This window comes from Dromiciops gliroides, chromosome 6, assembly GCF_019393635.1.
Source record: "Dromiciops gliroides isolate mDroGli1 chromosome 6, mDroGli1.pri, whole genome shotgun sequence".
Classification (NCBI taxonomy): domain Eukaryota; kingdom Metazoa; phylum Chordata; class Mammalia; order Microbiotheria; family Microbiotheriidae; genus Dromiciops; species Dromiciops gliroides.
This window is the reverse complement of record NC_057866.1, coordinates 164,064,065-164,083,516: the sequence shown is the minus strand read 5'-3', so window position 1 is coordinate 164,083,516 and position 19,452 is coordinate 164,064,065. Positions and strand designations below refer to the sequence as shown.

The window sequence follows — 19,452 nt, the reverse complement described above, 5'->3', positions numbered from 1 at the left end:
TCCAGGGCCAGTGCTCTATCCACTGCGCCACCTAGCTGCCCCTCTACATTCTTTTTTAAACTGGTTCCCACTGCACTTAGACAATTCATAGCTCTAGGATCAGACAAGGTCAGCAGCTGTATTCAACTGTATATATTTGTTTACATGTTGTCTCCTCCATTAGATTCTAAGTTCCTTGTGGGTAGAGACTGGTTTCTGCTTCTTGGTATCCCCAGTGCTTGTCACAGTGCTTGGAACGAAGTAGGCACTTAATGTTTATTGATTATTGCAGGGTTTGTTTCCCTTCCTTCCCAGTCCACCACCTCCCAGGAGTAGCTCCTAGTAGTAGAGGGTTATAGTAAATCACCTACCCAGTTCTGTCTTTAAGTCCTTAGAGAGAATATCAAGTCATAAAACCTCAAACATAGTTTCAGAAATCCTGTACTATCCTTCCCATCTAGAAATTTGATTACTCAGGGTTTTAAAGATAACATTATTTGTTGGTTACCATTGATCTCCGTGGTAAATGCCTATTATGGCCTCTTCAGTGGTTACCAGATCTAGGCTGATCTATAGAAGAAAAGCTTCAGCCAGCTTTAATCTTCTAGGCATTTAACATAATAGGACATTTAATATACATCTTCATACTCCTTCAAACATCCTAAACTCCTAGTTCTCCAACTTAACTCATTTCTATGACCTATTCCTCTACTACACACACTGATTGTCATACCATCACTCACAAATGTTCCCCCTACATATTCAGAATTTCACAATCTCTTGTCATTCCACTTCTCACTCTGCTTTACACACTTTATCCTGGCTCTTCATGCTCACTGTGATTTCACATCTCTGTACCCTTTGGATCCTTGTCAGGCTATCAGCCTCACACTGGTTACATCTGCAATTCTCCCCTTTCCCCTATCTTCCTCCCTTCCCTTGTCCTTTCACAACTTTCTCATTTCCCCTTCCCCTTTCCCTTCACAAGTCTTCTTTCCTTATCCTTCACTTCAATTAAATTAAACATTTTCTAACGCACCTACTCTATGCACCTACTAAAGGCAGCTAGGTGGCTAAGTAGATAGAGTGCCGGGCCTGGAGTCAGGAAGACCTGAGTTTAAATCCAGCCTCAGATGCTTACTAGCCATGTGACCCTGGGTAAGTCACTTAACTCTATTTGCCTCAGTTTCCTAATCTATAAAATGATCTGGAGAAGGAATTTGTAAAGCATTCCAGGATCTTTGCCAAGAAAACCCCAAATAGGGTCACAGAGTCTGACACAAATGAAAAGACAACAAAAATGTACCTGGCACTAAGGACTGGGAATACAGATAAGAAAATGAGATAGCTACTCCATTTAAAGTGTTTATACACTAATGGGAGAAGACAACACCCAAAAGAAATCTGAATTGCAGAGGGGTAGGGTTGAGGGTTGGGAGACAAGAATGGGTGGCATGTTCTTTTCTGAAGTAGGAGGCCAAGCAGAGCAGCTGATGGAAAATGGAGTTACAAGAAAGGTTGTGGACCCTCCATAAAGGAAGATTTTGGGAAGAGTTCAGTTTGGAATTTCAGGTGTTAGCTTATCTTGGGGCAGCATGTAGGTTGGGGAAGGGTATGTTGTTCTCTAGAGTCAAGCCAAGAAGAATAACTTATGGGGAAAAAAAATTCTTGGCTCATATAGCCCATTTCTGATTCTGCAGTGATGATGTATGTCTTGGAACTATCTTTTCTAAAGCAGTCTTAATATTTATCATTTCTAATGTAAGTAATTTACACAAGTGAATAAACTGTATATATAAGATATAGCAGAATGATTATATAGGAATTTTATAGCATTAAACATAAATGATTCTAATTGTGCTACATTAAACTAAAAAAAGCCTTTATAGATATATAGAAAGATTTTTTATTAAACATCATCTAAAATAGTGAAGAGAACATTTTTCAAAATGTATAGGTATTTAATATTTCCTTTTGGTTGAAATTCAATTTTATTTTCTAATTTATTATTATTAATAATAGTAATAATAAATTCTAATTTATTTTCTTTTAAATTTGTTTTAAATGCTAAACATTCTGCTTCACTAGTCAAGTCTTTATTAATGACTTCTTTGAAGGTAAATAATAGCTCTAGATACCAATCAATACATTTCATTCTGTACACTAGTTCATATAACCCACATGTGGTTAATTCAATTGACTAACTTCCCAAAGAACACTGAGTTAATATATCAAGTAGGTCAAATTCCTAAAACAGCCTGCACAATCCAGGTATTTTTAGCATCTTCCCCCCCAAAACCCCAGTTCCCCATCCTTATCACTATGGTAACAACAGATTTTTATGACCAAGGACATGATTTTCATCTGAGAATCTTGCTTTGGGAGAATAAAGACACTTCTTACTGAGTCCATAGGCAAATTTTTCCAAATATATACTTGATGACACATTTGGGAAACCTCTATTTATTTCACATTTAAAAGTCTGCTAAGTGGAAATAATGACATTAACAGTCATAGCTTTGACCAGGAAGGACAGCATTATTTTTGCTCTGATTATGGGTTTGTAATAAAAGTGCCAAGTGATATAATAGCAGAACTGGAAAGTACAGGAGAGGTCATTCAGTCAAATCCATTTATTTTATTGATGGAGAAACTGAGGGCCAGAAATCAAGTAATTTGCCCAAAGTCTCAGAGGTAGTTATTGATGAAGCAAAGAAAATGAACCAGGGTATCCTACTACTCTGTCCCCAGTTCTTTCACCACACCATCAATGTCCCTCTACTACTACTACTACTACTACTACTACTACTACTACTACTACTACTACTTCTTCTTCTTCTTCTGGTGGGGCAATGAGGGTTAAGTGACTTGCTCAGGGTCACATAGCCCCTGTCTAAGGCTGCATTTGAACTCAGGTCCTCCTGAATCCAGGGCCAGTGTTTTATCCACTGTGCCACCCAGCTTCCCCCCATTCCCCTTGTTATTTCTTCTTGCTGATAGCCTGAGAAATCATTATATCTATGCATATATATATATATATATATATATATATATATATATATATATATATTTAAATAAAAGAATTTGTATTGCACCTTTCTTTAAAAATCCTACAAAAGGGCTCCATAGTGAAATTTTAATTATATAAAGGAAGGATTAAATAATGCCATGTAAAAGCAGGGTTTTTGGATTATAGAAGAGATTGTGATATGACTAAGAAATATGAGACACTGTCAAATTCATTTCATAAAAGTAAGCAGAACTGTCAGAGATAACGTTAACTTATTAGAGTAAAGCATTAATACTGGTAAGATTGTTAAAACTTTTAGTCCTCTAATTAGCTTTATCAAGAAGAGGAAGAAAATTAAGTGGCTTTTGATACGCTTTGGGGGGACTGAGTGCATATAGGACTGGATAAATTATTGATTGGAAAACTGGTGAAAAATCACACCCCAGGTGTCATGATAGTATTGATATCATATTGTTGTGATCCAAAGAGTGGGATTTGGAATCAGAAGACCCAGAATCAAATCTCAATTAACATTTACTAGCCCTGTGATCTTAATCCAGTCTCTAAACTTTTCTGGGCTTTAGTTTCCTAGCCTATAAAATGAGGGAGTTGGGTTAGCAGACTTCTAAGGTCACTTCCAGCTATAGGTCCTATGCTCTCTTTAATAATTATGTAACAAGTGTGCTCTGACTTTCTCCCAGGGCCACTCTGCTACATTTCCTCTTGGGGTTCCAGGGTAAACTGAGGGATTTGGGGATATCTTTTATTCACCTCCATTTGAGCCTATACTGGCTATGTTCTCTTCATTTTAGGGGGGTAGTATGTTGTATTCTATTTCTGTTTGACCACCTACCATCAATTAGCTTTCTTTTTTTTTGGCAGGGCAATGAGGGTTAAGTGATTTTCCCAGGGTCACACAGCTAGTAAGTGTCAAGTGTCTGAGGTCAAATTTGAACTCAGGTCCTCCTGAATCCAGGACTGGTACTTTATTCACTGCACCACCTAGCTGCCCCTAAAGTATTTTATTATTTTCCAGTTACATGTAAAGATAGGTTTCAACATTTGTTTTTTATTTTTAATTTAATTTTTCATTTTTTGCGAGGCAATGAGGGTTGAGTGACTTACCCAGGCTCACAGAGCTAGTAAGTGTCAAGTGTCTGAGGTCAGATCTGAACTCGGGTCCTCCTGAATCCAGGGTTGGTGCTTTATCTACTGTGCCACCTAGCTGCCCCATCAATTAGCTTTTACAAAAGTATTGTTACTTCAAAGATGTTGCAAGAGCAAACATAGAAACATTTTGCTCCAATACCGTGTTCCATTAGGCATAATTCACTTTAAATCACTTTAGTCTCAGTGGGGATTAGGTCTATATCCTAGCACATTTTCTACACAGCACTGGTCCCACTGTGTCTATACCCAAAGGTGGTATCAGAGCTATATGAACCCCAAATATTGCTCCTTACTTTTCAGGTATACATGCTGGGATGACCACCTTGGTTTGGATTACAAATTCTGGATTCCTGTAACCAGAATCCAGCACTTAGCACAGTGCCTGGTATAGAGTAGGTGCTTAATAAATGTTTGTTTATTTGTTGATTGATTGATTGGAACACACACTCTAGACTCAGGTTGGTGACTCCAAATTTACAATGGGAAAAAAATAAGCCCCATTTCTAAGAGGTCATATGACATTGGGGGTGAGGAGAAGGAAGTCCTAACTTCTTGACCTTTATCACATGATCTCACTCAGGGAGAGTCATGGAGCTCTCTTAGACACATATGGAGCAAAGACTGGGCTAAAGCTGACTCGAGCCTTTCTGAATATACTGATGTTTCCATATATGGAGCCAATAGGGAAACAAAACAAAACAAAACAAAAAAACCCCTCAAACTCCTGCTAACCATATGACAGCCCAAGCAGAAGCAGTTACAGAATATCCACGTATGATCCAGTCTCTCCAAAGCACTTCCCATATATGTTATCACTATTCTCACAGAAGCCGCTTCCTAGCATCCTCCACAAGGCTCTGCAATCTGCTCCATGTGGAGGTACCATCTGAGCAAGCTGACAGGGTCTGTGCATGTGCCAGACCCCCATGAATTTTTTTTTTCTTTCTCTTCATTGTTCTGAGATTCCTAGTCTTTCTGATTCACTATGTGAAAAGGAGAAGAATATAAATCGTAATCCTTTAGAAAGCTGGAGACTAACCTTCTAATGCAAAACATTGGTAACAAGTAATCCTTAGATATACTTAAGAATATCTGTCTTAGGTAAATATGAAGATAGGAGAATAGGAATATATTGTGGCATACTATTGAGAACTGTTTGCAGGGAGTATGCAAGTAGTATGTAGACTAGGATAAAACAAAGTCAATCTCATAATATTTTCACTGTCGGAAATGACATTTTACCATTGTAAGTCAGTTTTTTCCAAAAGGCTTAATGGACTTAAGAAAAATTGAGATCCAAGTATGGGCTTGGTGATTGAAGGACCCACATTTAAGTTCAGTGTAATAACTGAAAGTGTATCGTAGCTAACATAGTGACCTGAGACTTTTAGCTGTTCTTTGAACAAGAAAGTCCATTTCCCAAATTTGCGAAAAGCTGGCTGACTGCCATGCCTGGAACTCCCTCCTTCCTCATCTCTATCTTCTGAGTTCCTCACCTTCATTCAGCTTTTTTTTTTTTTTTTTTGGCAGGGCACTGAGGGTTAAGTGACTTGCCCAGGGTCACACAGCTAGTTAAGTGTCAAGTGTCTGAGGCTGGATTTGAACTCAGGTCCTCCTGAATCCAAGGCCAGTGCTTTATCCACCGCGCCACCTAGCTGCCCCCCCATTCAGCTTTTTGAAAGGAATCTTTCCCAATCATCCTTCACCTTAATTCCTTTCTTCTGAGATTATCTCCAGTTTATCCTCTAGAAATCTTGTTTGTACATAGTTCTTTGCATATGGTCTTCCCCATTAGGCTGTGAGTTCTTTGAGAGCAAAAAACTGTCTTTTGCCTTATTTTGTATCCCCAGCATTTACCACAATGTTTAGTATATAGTAAGTACTTAAGAATGGTTGGTGATTTAACAAAAAGATAACTTTGGCACATTGTACAATATTTTAAGCAGGGTTAAGGAGTCTGAATCTGTTACTTTATCAGTGATGGGAACTCCCCCTTCCAAGATAAAATTCCCTCCATTGACAGAGAACCCCCTTATATTTTATGCCACAGTAGGTGTTGCTGGCATTAGTTCTATATGGAGAGGTGATTGTTATTGGGATTGATTCTAAATAGAGGGCAGTAGGAAGTATTTATTTGGTTTCATGCGGGTTAACGTAAATCACCCTGCCTTTTAAAAAATATATGTATTTTAGAAAAAGATACCAGAGTTGGGTTTCTTAATCTAGGGTCTGTGAACTTTTGTTGTTGTTGTTCAGTAATTTGATAACTGCATTTCAATATAATTGATTTCCCTTGTATCCTAGCTATTTTATGCATTTAAAAACATTAGTCTAAGAAGAGGTCCATAGGTGTGACCAGACTAACAAAGGGATCAATAACACACAAAAAACTTAAGAACCTTTTTCTTAGACCTTGTTTTCATGAATTAAATAAACTAAGCATTAGATTCTGATTTCATGGAGCAATAGTCACAAGTGGTAACAGAGGCAGGAAGTGTGGGAGAAGGTTATGCCAATCTCACCATAACACATTTTCCAAGCAATACATACTAATGGATAATTCCAGTTCACTGCCCACCTAACTTCATGTCATACTCTGCCAGAAAAAAAAAACAAAAAACTTTCTACTAAAACCAATACTGGTCTACTTATTGTCACCCTTACATGTTATTAATGATCAGACAACAACTCTGGTCACATTGTCTCTCTGCTCTGAAATACCTGTTCCTTTCCCTCTCTGTTTATCTCAGTATTAAAGATCTATCCAAATCAAACTTAAGACTCATCTTAGAACCTAGCTTCTTAAACTGTGGGTTGTGACTCCATGTGGGGTTGCATAACTGAATGTGGGGGTTGTAAAAAATCTGGCAACAGTAAAAGATTATGTAGACCTATTTTATATACCTGTATACCTGGGGTTGTCTACCAAAAAGTGGTCATGAAATGAAGAAGTTTAAGAAATCTTGTCTTAGAGGTCTTTCCTTCATCACATATAGCCTCCCTTCCCCTTCACTTTCTTTTTGTTTTTGTTTTTGTCTTTGCAGGGCAATGAGGGTTAAGTGACTTGCCCAGGGTCACACAGCTAGTTAAGTGTCAAGTGTCTGGGGCTGGATTTGAAATCAGGTCCTCCTGAATCCAAGGCCAGTGCTTTATCCACTGCGCCACCTAGCTGCCCCTCCCCTTCACTTTCAATAGTTCTCATTATCTTGTAAAGAATTAATTGTTATTTGAGGTTTTTATGACCCCATCTTTTGGCTAGAATTAAAAAAAAAAACAAACCTCAGTGCACGTACTGGCCTCTGGGGCTCTGCAAATGGCACGGTGCTCCACCCACTGGTTGTAGCCATCGCCATGGTACTGGCACCTCATGTCATCACCACTCGCCGACGCCTACATGGGCCTGGCAAAATTATAATGATTGGAAGCATAGTGAGGGCAGTCATGTGACTGTCAGAGCAGCCATCCCATTGGCTGGGGCTGTGTGGGGTGTTTCTAGGTTTGGGGGAGGAGAATTGGGCATTCTAGGTGGAAGCTGGAAAGCGACAGGTGTTCTGCTGCGTATTTTCAGCTGATTCCTGGGCGGTGGTATTTTTCAGGTATTATAATTTCCCTTTCCCCATTTTATTTCCTTTCCCTTGATCCTACTGATCCTGTTTGTGTTTTTTTTTTTTTTTAAGTTCGTTCTTGTTAAAATAAATCATGTTCTGTTTTGAGGGAGGCTGCCGGTCTTCTTCCTTGTCCCAATATTACTGCGAGCCACTTAGCTAGCACTCCCCAATTAAAAATTGGTCCCCACACTGGTATTATTCCATGGTGTGATATATTATTCAGTTCCGGGTCAGTCACAAAGCATAGCATCTGAAGAACTCTGTATCTGATGGGGAATCCCTCTACCTTGATGCTGGCAAATTCCTTTGATGATCATGTTTCCTTAAGTGATTTTAATGAGAGGGAGACAGACAGACAGAGAGACAGACAGAAAGACAGAGACAGAGAGAGTGCACTTAAAAAAATTAAACAAAAATGTCAGTAAGATCATTTTTTATTCTCTCGAATCAAATGATTTTTCAAAAAATCAATAAGCATTGGAAAGAGTGAGATTTTATATCAGGGTCATAGATATTGAGTTGTAATAGATCACAGAAACTGCCTACTGCAACATCCTCATATTATAGATGTGGAAATTCAGTCCCAGGGAGTTTAAATGATTTTCCCAAGGTCACCCAGGTGAAAAGCATCAGAAACAACAATTGGACCAAGGTCCTTTTACTCCATCATTGGTGTTCTTTACATAGTACTTTGTTGCTTTTGCTTAATCCTCTTTGTTTCTCATTTACTTGTATGACTGTTAAGTCTGTGGTTTGGCATATCAAATTGATTTTGAAAGTCTATGTTCCCGTATATTTTTTTTCAAGCATGTCCTTGAATGTAATAATTCCATCTATGGCTTTTTTTTTTTTTTTTAAGACTAGGTCTCCTGTTTAAAGCACTGACTCTGGATTCAGGAGGACCTGAGTTCAAATTCGGCCTCAGACACTTGACACTAGCTGTGTGACCCTGGGCAAGTCGCTTAACCCTTATTGCCCCACAAAAACAAACAAATAAACAAACAAACAAAAAACAAGCAAAAAGACTAGGTTTCCCTATATTGCCCTGACTGGAAGTGCCATGGCCATATTGGCTAGCACCGAAGCATTAACTTGCTCGGTTCTTCAGATCTGAACCAGTTTTCTTTTCCTTGGGCAGCCCTCTGATCATGGGAACTCACCATATGGGTGCCACAGGCTTAGTGTAGACACTTGGTTTAGCCCACTGAAACCCAGACCTCTCAGGCTCAAATGATCCACCAGCCTCAGCCACCACACAAGCAGGGACTCTAGGCAAGGCATCATGGTGCTTGGCTATGATCTTCTGAGTTTTTTGGTAGCATGCTATTTTTTAAATACTGGAAACTTGGTCCTTGAATGCCAGGGCATGTTTTCTACATATGTATTTGGTCAGGTCCAGTGATGGTACTTTTGAAACACCATTGCTTCTTTCTTATCCCTTGCATGGCGTACCACTCTCCTTCTTCCCTAGTGACAGTACAGGAATAGAGGCAAATGATAGTATAGGAATAGAGGCAAAAACGAATAGAAATATGATTGTATAGTTTTTATGTTTTGTCATTCAATTTATTACATATCTAAAAACCTTCATTTTCTTGATTAATAATATTAATAGCTCACATACATATCTATGTGTATATGTGTATCTGTCTATCTATATAAAATTTTCAAATTTGCCAAGTGCTTGACATACATTATCTCATTTTATTTTCACTACAACCCCGTGAGGTAGCAGCTAAAATGGTTGTGTTACCACAATTTTACGGATGAGAAAACAATGGGAAAATTACGTGATTTAAATAATCACATAACTAGTTTCTGAGGATTCAAACTTAGAGCTTCCTGACTCCATGTCCAGTGCCCTATCTTTTCCTTAACTTTCCTGTCTTTGAAGTTTTTTTAACTTGAATGCTGTCTTTTTTGTTAAAATAGTCTCTTTTAGCCTGGTTTATTTTATAATTCGAGCTGGTAGGAAGAAGGGTGCCTCCCAATAACCTGGAGGGCCTCAGGAAATTCCACGTAGCCTCAAAGAGTCAGTTGAGTTGGTGAGGAATCCTAGATGATCTCCAACTTTGAGAGTACATGGGTTGAATATTTCTTCATTAGGTTAGAGAGAGAGAGAGTGAGCGAGAGCGAGCTTGCATGCTGAGATGCTCATGTAGGAGTGCTGCCTCTTGACCACAATCGGGGATTAAATTCTTCATTGCATTTTGCTAGTTTAGTCATCTTTAGTTATATCCAACTCCACTTTCAGAGGTTTTTTGGCAAATATAACTGGAGTGGTTTGCCATTTCTTTCTCTAGCTCATTTTGAGCTTCTCTACCTCAAGATGGGGAAACTGAGGCAAATAGGGTTAAGTGACTTGCCCAGGGTCACATGGCTAGTAAGTGTCTGATGTCAGATTTGAACTCAGGTCTTCCTGATTCCAGGCACAGTACTTAGCTGCCCAATTTACTTCTTTACTGTCTTTCTTTTAGAAAACATGATATCTCCTTATGAAATATTACATTGGTTTCCTAATACAAAGCAGTTCTGCATGAATTTTGATAGGGTGGACCACTTTTTCCTAGGACTTAATCCCTCTTGGGAAAGCTGAATATCCAGGTTCCGATTATTTGAGATTTGGAGAGCAACCCCCAAGGTCTAGTTGAGAGCACCTGACCAGAAACCTTCATGAATGCTTCTTCATGTACTTTCTATCCTCACTTAAACAACTGTAAGTCAGAGTGGAAAGAAATACTGATTCCTACCATCCCACTTTAAGAATTCCCAATAATTTCCTTTAGCCTAATCATGGATGACCACAGAGAACCAGTACAGTCTAGTGCTGTTAAATTTCCCTGAACACACAGGCAATGCAAGAGAAGAAGTCCCCTCTCCTTCCTTTTTCTATCCTCTCCTAGGCCATATCCAGTCGTCTTGACTGGACAGATGGCTCCAGAGGAGAGAGTATGGCTGGTGGCTTTGTACAGTCTTGCTTCACTTCAATCCAATTCACTGCAAGTTATGACATCACCTCCTGGTGTCATGGTTGTCTTCGAGAAGGAAGAACAAACAACTACTCTTCTTAAGCCTAACCCACATGAGTGGCTGTCATTTAAACAGACTAGTAGGTCCCAGGTCTCCCTTTCCATTCTCGTTCTATAGAATTCCCCTTCCCCGCCAACCAATACTCTCCAATAACTCCATTTTAGTAAATCCATATAATTTGGTCTGAATATTTATACCTTGATATCCAAGCTGTGTCATATAATCTGATTAAATGTTGTACCATGGTACCCTGACTTAACTCTAGCAATCCTTCCAAAGTCTGTCTGTTTTCCTTTAAGTAGAAAATAATCATCTTTAAGAACCAGTGGGAACAGCAGGGACTTGGAGTTGGTGTAACTTTGATAAAGGTCTAATTACTTTCATAAGTCTGGTTGAGAGCAGAGCTCTGAGCTCCTTTGGTTATAGCTGTTTATTAAGATTCTCTACCCACACCTCCTAACGGGAAGCCAGCCACTCATAAGTATTTGTTTTATGGGGTTAAATGGTTATAATGTCTGCAAAGGAAACTCCCCTTGTGAGGGTGACTTTGATGTGGTAGCTGCTGATAAACGATGAGAATGTCAATCTGAAATACTTCATCCTGAATTCTTGTGAAATGGTGATCTGAAGCAGCGGTTATGATTAACTAACCTCAGAAGAGGTAACCGGTTATTGTGAAGTGGATGGAGAGCCTGCCTCCAAGTCAGGAGAGCCTGGGTTCAAGGCCTACCTTGGACAAACACTGGCTATGTGACATCGGGCAAGTGGTAACCTCTCAGTGCCCCTCAGCCAAGACCTCAGGCTGCTGAGCAGGTACTGCCTTGTATTGTTTGGTAGAGGGACTTTCTAACCAGGGAACTGTCTATGCGGAGGAAGTTACTGGTCCTGATATTTCCTCAAAAAAAAAATATCCTGCATGAAAATAATATGAAAGAAGCTCATTTGTCTGGTGTTTCTGTCAATTGAAGGTCCTGACTTGGGGAAGGGGAGGGAGGGGCATTCCAGAGGAGTCAGGGCTGTCCCATTTCATGCTGAGGCCTTCATGCTGAGGGGCGGGTCTCTTGAGTACCTAGTTCATTCCTTAAGGCTGTTCTGACACAGGATTCAATGTGTTCCCTCTCTCCTAGCTGCCCTAAACAAGGTTCTTGGTTCACAGAACTGCACTTTGTTAAATTGGGCCTCCTGAAGTTTCACATGCTGTGAAGCCCATCCTGTGCTATATAAATTATAAGTGGTTTTGATATAAAAGCTTAGGATTTAAAATGGCAAATTGAAGCCTCCTGCTGTAAGCTGTCATCTTTTTTTTTGGGGGGGGGGTTGATTTTACATCTCAACTCATGCAACATTTGAAAGCAGATCAAATGCATGCCTGAATTTCACCTCTACCATCAGTCCAAGAGCATTGGCCAGGGGTTCCATTTTTGGACTTAAAAACCTTTTGACTATTTTCATGTGGAAATCAATGGAAACAATTTTGTGTCATCATGTCTTTTGTCTGGAGCTTGTTGGCACATTTGGCCAAGGCTGAATTTTAATCTAATGATAATAGCTAATAGCAGTTAACATTTATTTAGTGCTTACTATATATGACAGGGATTTATAATTATTATCTCATTTGATCTTTGCAACAACCTTTGGAGGTAGGTGCTGTTATTATTAGCCCCATTTTACAGATGAGGAAACCGAGTTTGGCAGAGGTTAAGAGACTTGCCCAGGGTCACCCAACTAGGAAATGTCTGAGGTTGCATTTGAACTAAGGTCTTACTGTCTCCACATCTAATGCTTTATACACTATTTACCACCTGGCTGGTTCCCTTTTAGTAGGGAGCATTTAACCCTAGTTTTAAAATGTCGAACTTTTTTTTTCTTTTCATAAATATATATATTTTTTACATTCCAATTTCTTAAAAAATATTCATACTGATTTTTATATATTTCATATAATCTTGCCCTGTAAAGACCTGAACTAGTCCAATTCCCTCCCCATCTCATTTATTTATTTACAGATGAGGAAAGTGAGGAACAGAAAACCTCAAAGATTTGAGTAAGATTATACAGGCAGTAAATAAATTGATAGTTAATGGAAATGGCTTAAGTGAGATTTAGGGCTAGATGGCTGGTATGGGATTTGAGGCCAGAGGATCTGAGTGCGGATGTTGGTTTTACAACCTGCTGCTTGTAATGACCTTGGAAAAGTAACTTTCTCCTGAGCCTCAGTTTCCTCATTTGTAAATATGGGACTAGAGGTGATATTTAAGGTCTCTTCCAGCTCAAAATTCTGTGATTTTGTTATTTTAAGGTTTCCTATTAGTTCTTTTTTTAAAATTATTTTTCTCCCAATTATATGTGAAAACAATTTAACATTCATTGTTTTTTTTTTAAATTTCAGTTCCAAACTCTGTCCTTCCCATCCTCCTCCTTGAGATGGTAAGCAATTCAATATAGGTTATACATGTGCGGTCATGTCAAACATTTCCATATTAGTCATTTTGTGCAAGAAGATTCAAACAATAACAAAAAAAGAATAAAAATGAAAAGTAGTATGCTTTGTTCTGTCTAATTAGTACTTAATAGTAATGATCTCCTTTCCTTTCATATACTTCTATGTGGCATGTTTGTTATGACTAATGTCCCTCAATCTGAGATACTATCTAATTTTCAGTGTTATTGTTCAGTCATTTTTCAGTCATTTCTGATTCTTCATGACCCCATTTGGGTGTTTTTTTTGGCAAAGATACCGTAGTGTTTTGCCATCTCCTTCCCCAGCTTATTTTACAGGTGAGGAAACTCTGGTAAATAGGGTTAAGTGACTTGCTAAGGGTCACACAATAAGTGTCTGAATCTGGATTTGAACTCAGGTCTTCCTAACTCCAGGCCCAACACTCTATCCACTACTCCATCTAGCTTCCCCTGATTTTCAGTGAAAACCAGATAATTTAGAGCTACCCCCTTACCCTTTGCCTGAAAAGTTTAAATTGTGAGACCAACCAAGAAAGTCATTCTTATTAAGGGGATTGTTTTCTGACATTTTGAGTTACATGGTACATTGAATATCAATAGTTACTTGGACAGCCATCCATCATCAATTGATTGATCATACATTCTTTTTGTTTGTTTGTTTGTTTTTGCAGGGCAATGAGGGTTTTAAGTGACTTGCACTGGGTCACACAGCTAGTAAGTGTCAAGTGTTTGAAACTAGATTTGAACTCAGGTCCTCCTGAATCCAGGGCCGGTGCTTTATCCATTGTGCCACCTAGTTGCCCCCAATCATCCATTCTTGATTGTATAAGTATTTATTTGCAGTGTTGTTAGTATGGTCACTACCATCTCTATGTAGTTGAAAAAGCAAGCAATCAGTCCTGTCACTTCTCTGTATAATAGTGGCCAGGTCTCATCAGGCATCTGTCTGTACAGCTTGTCACTCTTTGAGAGTCTTATAATGAATGTTTTATATATGTACGTATATGTAAATATACATATACACCTATATTATATATGTGTACACACACACACACACACTCTCTCTCTCTCTCTCTCTCTCTCTCTCTCTCTCTCTCTCTCTCTCTCTCTCTCTATATATATATATATATATATATATATATATATATATGAGAGAGAGAGTTTGCAAGCAATGGTAGTGAAACTTTTATGGAGGATACACCCATTATAAACCTTTGGGAGGCAGCAAGGTAAGAATAATAATGATAATAACTTTTTCATGGAGCTTTAAGGTTTGCAAAGGGCATTTCATTTGATCCTCACAACAACCCCACTAGGTAGATACTATTATTATCCCATTTTATAGATGAGGAAACTGAGGCAAGAAAGGTTAAATGATTTGCCTAGGGTCACATAGCTAGTAAGTATTTGAATCGGGATTTGAATTCAGATCTTCCTCACTCTAAATACATTACCCACTATGCCACCTAACTGTATCATAGTCATGTACAGTGGAAAATTAAGTCAGGTCAAGAACTATTTAGTGCTAATTAAGCTTGCATTAAGTGATTATTAATCATTTATTAACTAGAGGGTAGCTAGGTGGTATAGGAGATAGGGAGCTGAGCCCGAAGTGAAGAAGACTCATCTTCCTGAGTTCAAATGTGGCCTCAGACACTAAGTGTGTGACCCTGGACAAGTTCCTTAACCCTGTTTGCCTCAGTTTCCTCTTCTGAGAAGGAAATGGTGAACCACTCTAGTACCTCTGCCAAGAAAACCCCAAATGGGGTCACGAAGAGTTGGACATGACTGACAATGATTGAATAACAATATGTAGTCACTCCACTAAGCCCAGGGGAAACAGAGATAAAAAAGAGAACACTGCTTTGGGATCCAGAAGATCTGGGTTCTAGACTTTGTGCCAGCTCTCACCATGTGAACTGGCTATAAATAAATTCCCCTCTTGGGTCTACATTTTCCTCATCTGCCCCACTGGTGTGTGCCATAGGCATGTTCATCTGTAAATGAGGGGACTGGACCAGATAATCTCTCATGGTCCTTTCCTATGTTTGTGTCCCATGATTCTAGTGTGTTTTCTTACAAAATTATTAACCCTTCAGTTTGACCTGCTCATAGAAGCATAGATTTCAAGCTGGAAGGAAATTTAGAGGTGGGGAAATGAAGGCCCAGAGAGCTTGAGTGAATTACCCTCCATCCCATAGATAATAAGGATCAGTCTGCAGACTCCCCATCCAGTGTGCTGACCATTACACGTACCACCCTCTCTCTGGGCTACTTCTTTTATACCTTTTCTTCACCTGATTCTACATCTTAGCTCATGTGAGTCTGTTTTCTTCCAGTGAAATGAGATATTTACATCTAGGGTTTCATGGATCCCAAATTAAGTTCTCTGCTGACATGTTCAATCAGGTCTTATTTTTGTTGTCATTTCCTGACCCTTATCCAACACATTTTGGACCTGGTATGCAGCTAGGTTTAAGAAGGATTTATATACAAAAGAAGAAACTTGAGATTTGTTTTCATCCGATTAGGGCCCTAATACGTTGAGCGTTTGCTGCTTGGCCAAGCTGCCCTTTTGTGTGTCTAACAACAGGACCTTTCTGTCTACTCCTGGGCATCTGGCACCTTCCGTAAGCAATCCTGCATTCCTTAAAAAGTTCATAGCAATCCTGTGCCCGGCTCTGCAGTGAGTCAGCAGAAATGTACTTTTTAATCAGAGCAAATGTTTAAATATTAAAGGAGAACATTATTCTGATTGTTAAAATGAAAATAAAACAGAATGGTAACTGGTTTATGGGCACTCTTTGGGGCCTTATTCTGCTGGTGTGGCAAAGGAGGAAATTCCAAAAGGTGTAGGGTGCCAGCTTGATTCTGAGAAATTACCATTTGTAATCAGAAGCTTCCAATGGAAAGTGGATTTCACCAGTGTTTGTAGAGAATGCTTGTCCAAGCACTTGGCTAGGGAGGAGAGCACAGGAGGAGGTGATTTTCTTAAAGGGCCCCATCTGTAGACTTTGTTAACTGGATGGTACAGCAAGAAGAGAGGGTCTGAATTACTCAAGAGTTCATCCACTCTCTTTTCTTCTGCCCTTGTTGCTAAGAGAGAGAGAGAGAGAGAGAGAGAGAGAGAGAGAGAGAGAGAGAGAGAGAGAGAGAGAGGTACAATGGGCAAACAACTGGACAAGGAGTCAGTCCTGAGTTCTCATCTTAACTTGTTCACTTAATAATGATATAACTCTAGCTATGCTAATTACATTCTCTGGAATTCATCAGGAAAATGGAGCTAATAATTTGTGCTTCCTATCTCATAGGGTTGTATCCACAAATCAAGTGGAATAATATATGCAAAATGCATTGTACATCAAAAAGTATTATGTGAACATTATAACTAATAAGGAACCGGCCACCTCAGCAGATCTGAGCTGAAAGAAAATATGAATGCATTGAAGATCTTCAATGAGCCATCATCAGAGATGTCCTAGAGGGAATTCTTGGTTGGGACATGTTGGATTCAATGGCCTTGAAGTCCCTCCCAAATTTGAGATGCTATGAGTCTATGATTCATATGTTTTTGTTTCATGGAGGTAGTGGGGAGAAACGATGTTGAGATTTTATTGCACATTGGTGGTTCTCATCTTTATCCAGAGTAACCAATACTATGTGGAAGGAGTTCTTGTTGTGACACTGGTCTCTCCTTATTCTCCTCCTTCCTGTATGACTGTGCTTTCTAAGTCTTCTTTGCTAAATCTTCATCCCTATCATGCTAACTGACTGTAGTTGTACCCTTAGTCTCTGTCCTAGATCCTCTTCTCTCATGTATTGTCTCTCTTAGGGGACTGATCATCTCCCATAGATTCTGAGAGAAGTTAATATTATGCTATTATATTAACTAATTATTACTTTGTAATCTACTCTTTTCCTTTTCTTTCTTTTCTTTTCTTTCTTTTTTCTTTTTCTTTTTTTTTTGGTGGGACAATGAGGGCTAAGTGACTTGCCCAGGGTCACATAGCTAGTAAGTGTCAAGTGTCTGAGGCCAGATTTGAACTCAGGTCCTCCTGAATCCAGGGCTGATGATTTATCCACTGCACCACCTAGCTGCGCCCTTTCCTTTTATTTCTGTCAAAACCTAACTTCTGAAAAAGTCACTCAATCTCTGAAGGGTATGGCTGACTGAGGATATTGCTCCTGGCCCTCCAGGCACAGGCTCAGTTATTGTTTTTTTTGTTGTTGTTGTTGTTGTTTGTTTGTTTGTTTGTTTTGGTGAGGCAATTGGGGTTAAGTGACTTGCCCAGGGTCACACAGCTAGTAAGTGTTAAGTGTCTGAGGTCAGATTTGAACTCAGGTCCTCCTGAATCCAGGGCTGGTGCTCTATCCATTGAGCCACCTAGCTGCCCCCAACAGGCTCAGTTAACTTTCATTGGGGCCCCACCTAACTGGGAGGCTGAATTTCTATTTAGAGTATAAACAGAATCTAGTCTGGGTGAACCTTTGCTTGGGGGAAGAACCCCCTGTCCTTGGTCTCCTCCATTAGAGTTTAGGGAAATTCAGCTCCCGAAGGAGAAAACTAACCAGAGAAGTCCAGATGGAGATGGCTTCTATTTAACAGATGCCTTGTGGCTACTGAGTCTCAAGATCAAACTAAGTAGGAAGAGCTGAAGACTTTAGCCAACCTCCTCATTAAATGTCCACCAATCAGGGTTAATTTTCACTTGTCAGGGGAGTCCCCTTTCAGAAAGGATTTAAGACATCTTTGGTTACTAAGAGAAACCATTGACCATCAATTAATTGAAATCCTAATTAATAAATTGATGATTAATTTCCCAGACAATGTCTCTCAGGGTTTTCATTCATCTCAATTCAATGATCATTTCTTTGAAGATGATTCCCAAAGCTATATATCCAATCCAAATTTCTCTTCTGAACTCCAGTTTAATATCACCAACTGCCTTTTGGACATTTTAGTCTTTATGTCCCATAGGTTTTTCAAACTCAACATTTCCCAAAGAGATTTTCCTCCAAAACTTACTCTCTTCCCAGGTTTCCTATTATTATCAAAGTCACCATCACCTTCCCAATCACCCAGGATTCCAACCTTGGTGTCATAGTTGATTTTTCACTCTGATTCACCTTACTGCCAACTCTTATAGTTTCTACCTCATACTACCACCCATGTATGTACCTTTCACTCCATTCACCCTAACTTACACCCTTATCACCCCTCTCTGTAATTGTCATAACTTTCTTTTTTTTGTGGGGCAATGAGGGTTAAGTGACTTGCCTAGGGTCACACAGCTAGTAAGTGTCAAGTGTCTGAGGCTGGATTTGAACTCAGGTCCTCCTGAATCCAAGGCCAATGCTTTATCCACTGCACCACCTAGCTGCCCCTATAATAACTTTCTAATTGGTCTCCTTGACTCAAATCTCTCTCCACTTTAGTCTATCCTCCACTCAGATGACAAAATGATTTTCCTAAAGCACAGATCTGACTATGTCACCCACATATTTTCACTAAATTACAGTTGTTCTCTATTACCTCTAGAATTAAATATAAAGTCCTCTCTATGGCATTTAAACTCCACTTCAAAAATTGGCCCTTTTCTACCTTTCTAGTCTTCTCATACTTTACTGCCTCCATATTCTATGATCTGGCCACTTTGTCTCCCATCTCCACACCTTTGCCTTGGCTGTCCTCCATGCCTGGAATGTTTTTTCCTCTTCATTTCTACCAGTTTCCTTGACTTTATCCAAGACTCAGCTCAAATCCCAACTTCTTCAAAAGGTCTTTCCCAGTTCCCCCTTCCTCAGTCAACCTCCACCAACTCCTATTTTTTTCTTTCTGAGATTACTTTCCGTCTATTCTGTGTATATTTTATATATACCTTTTTTATTATTTTCACATGTGTTCTCCTTGGGGGAAGCGGTCATCTTCTTTTCCTTCTCTTCCTCCTCCTTCTCCCCCTTCTTCTTCCTCTTCCTCTTCTGTCATTCTTAGCACATTACTATAACTGGAAGCTCCCTTCCTCTTCCTTATCTCCCCTCACCTCCCTGAGCCTTGGGCTATCTGGAATTGACCCAGACTACTTGACAGCTCACACCATTTGGATGAGATGGGAGTCTAATCCTTCCAATGAGATGCAGGACTACCAGGTCTTACTATCTGCCCTGCTTCTATGATCTCCAGATCTTTTGCCCTGT

The 19,452-nt window shown here is 39.4% G+C and overlaps 1 protein-coding gene across 1 annotated transcript in view; it reads left to right on the top strand.

Annotated features, from left to right (window-relative positions):
- IQCM (IQ motif containing M) overlaps positions 1–19,452 on the top strand; it is a 377,986-nt gene that overhangs the window by 69,230 nt on the left and 289,304 nt on the right. Inside the window, exon 6 of the mRNA XM_043972282.1 lies at positions 1,470–1,484. Coding sequence (XP_043828217.1) covers positions 1,470–1,484 — 15 coding nt within the window. The remainder of the gene's footprint in view (positions 1–1,469; positions 1,485–19,452) is intronic.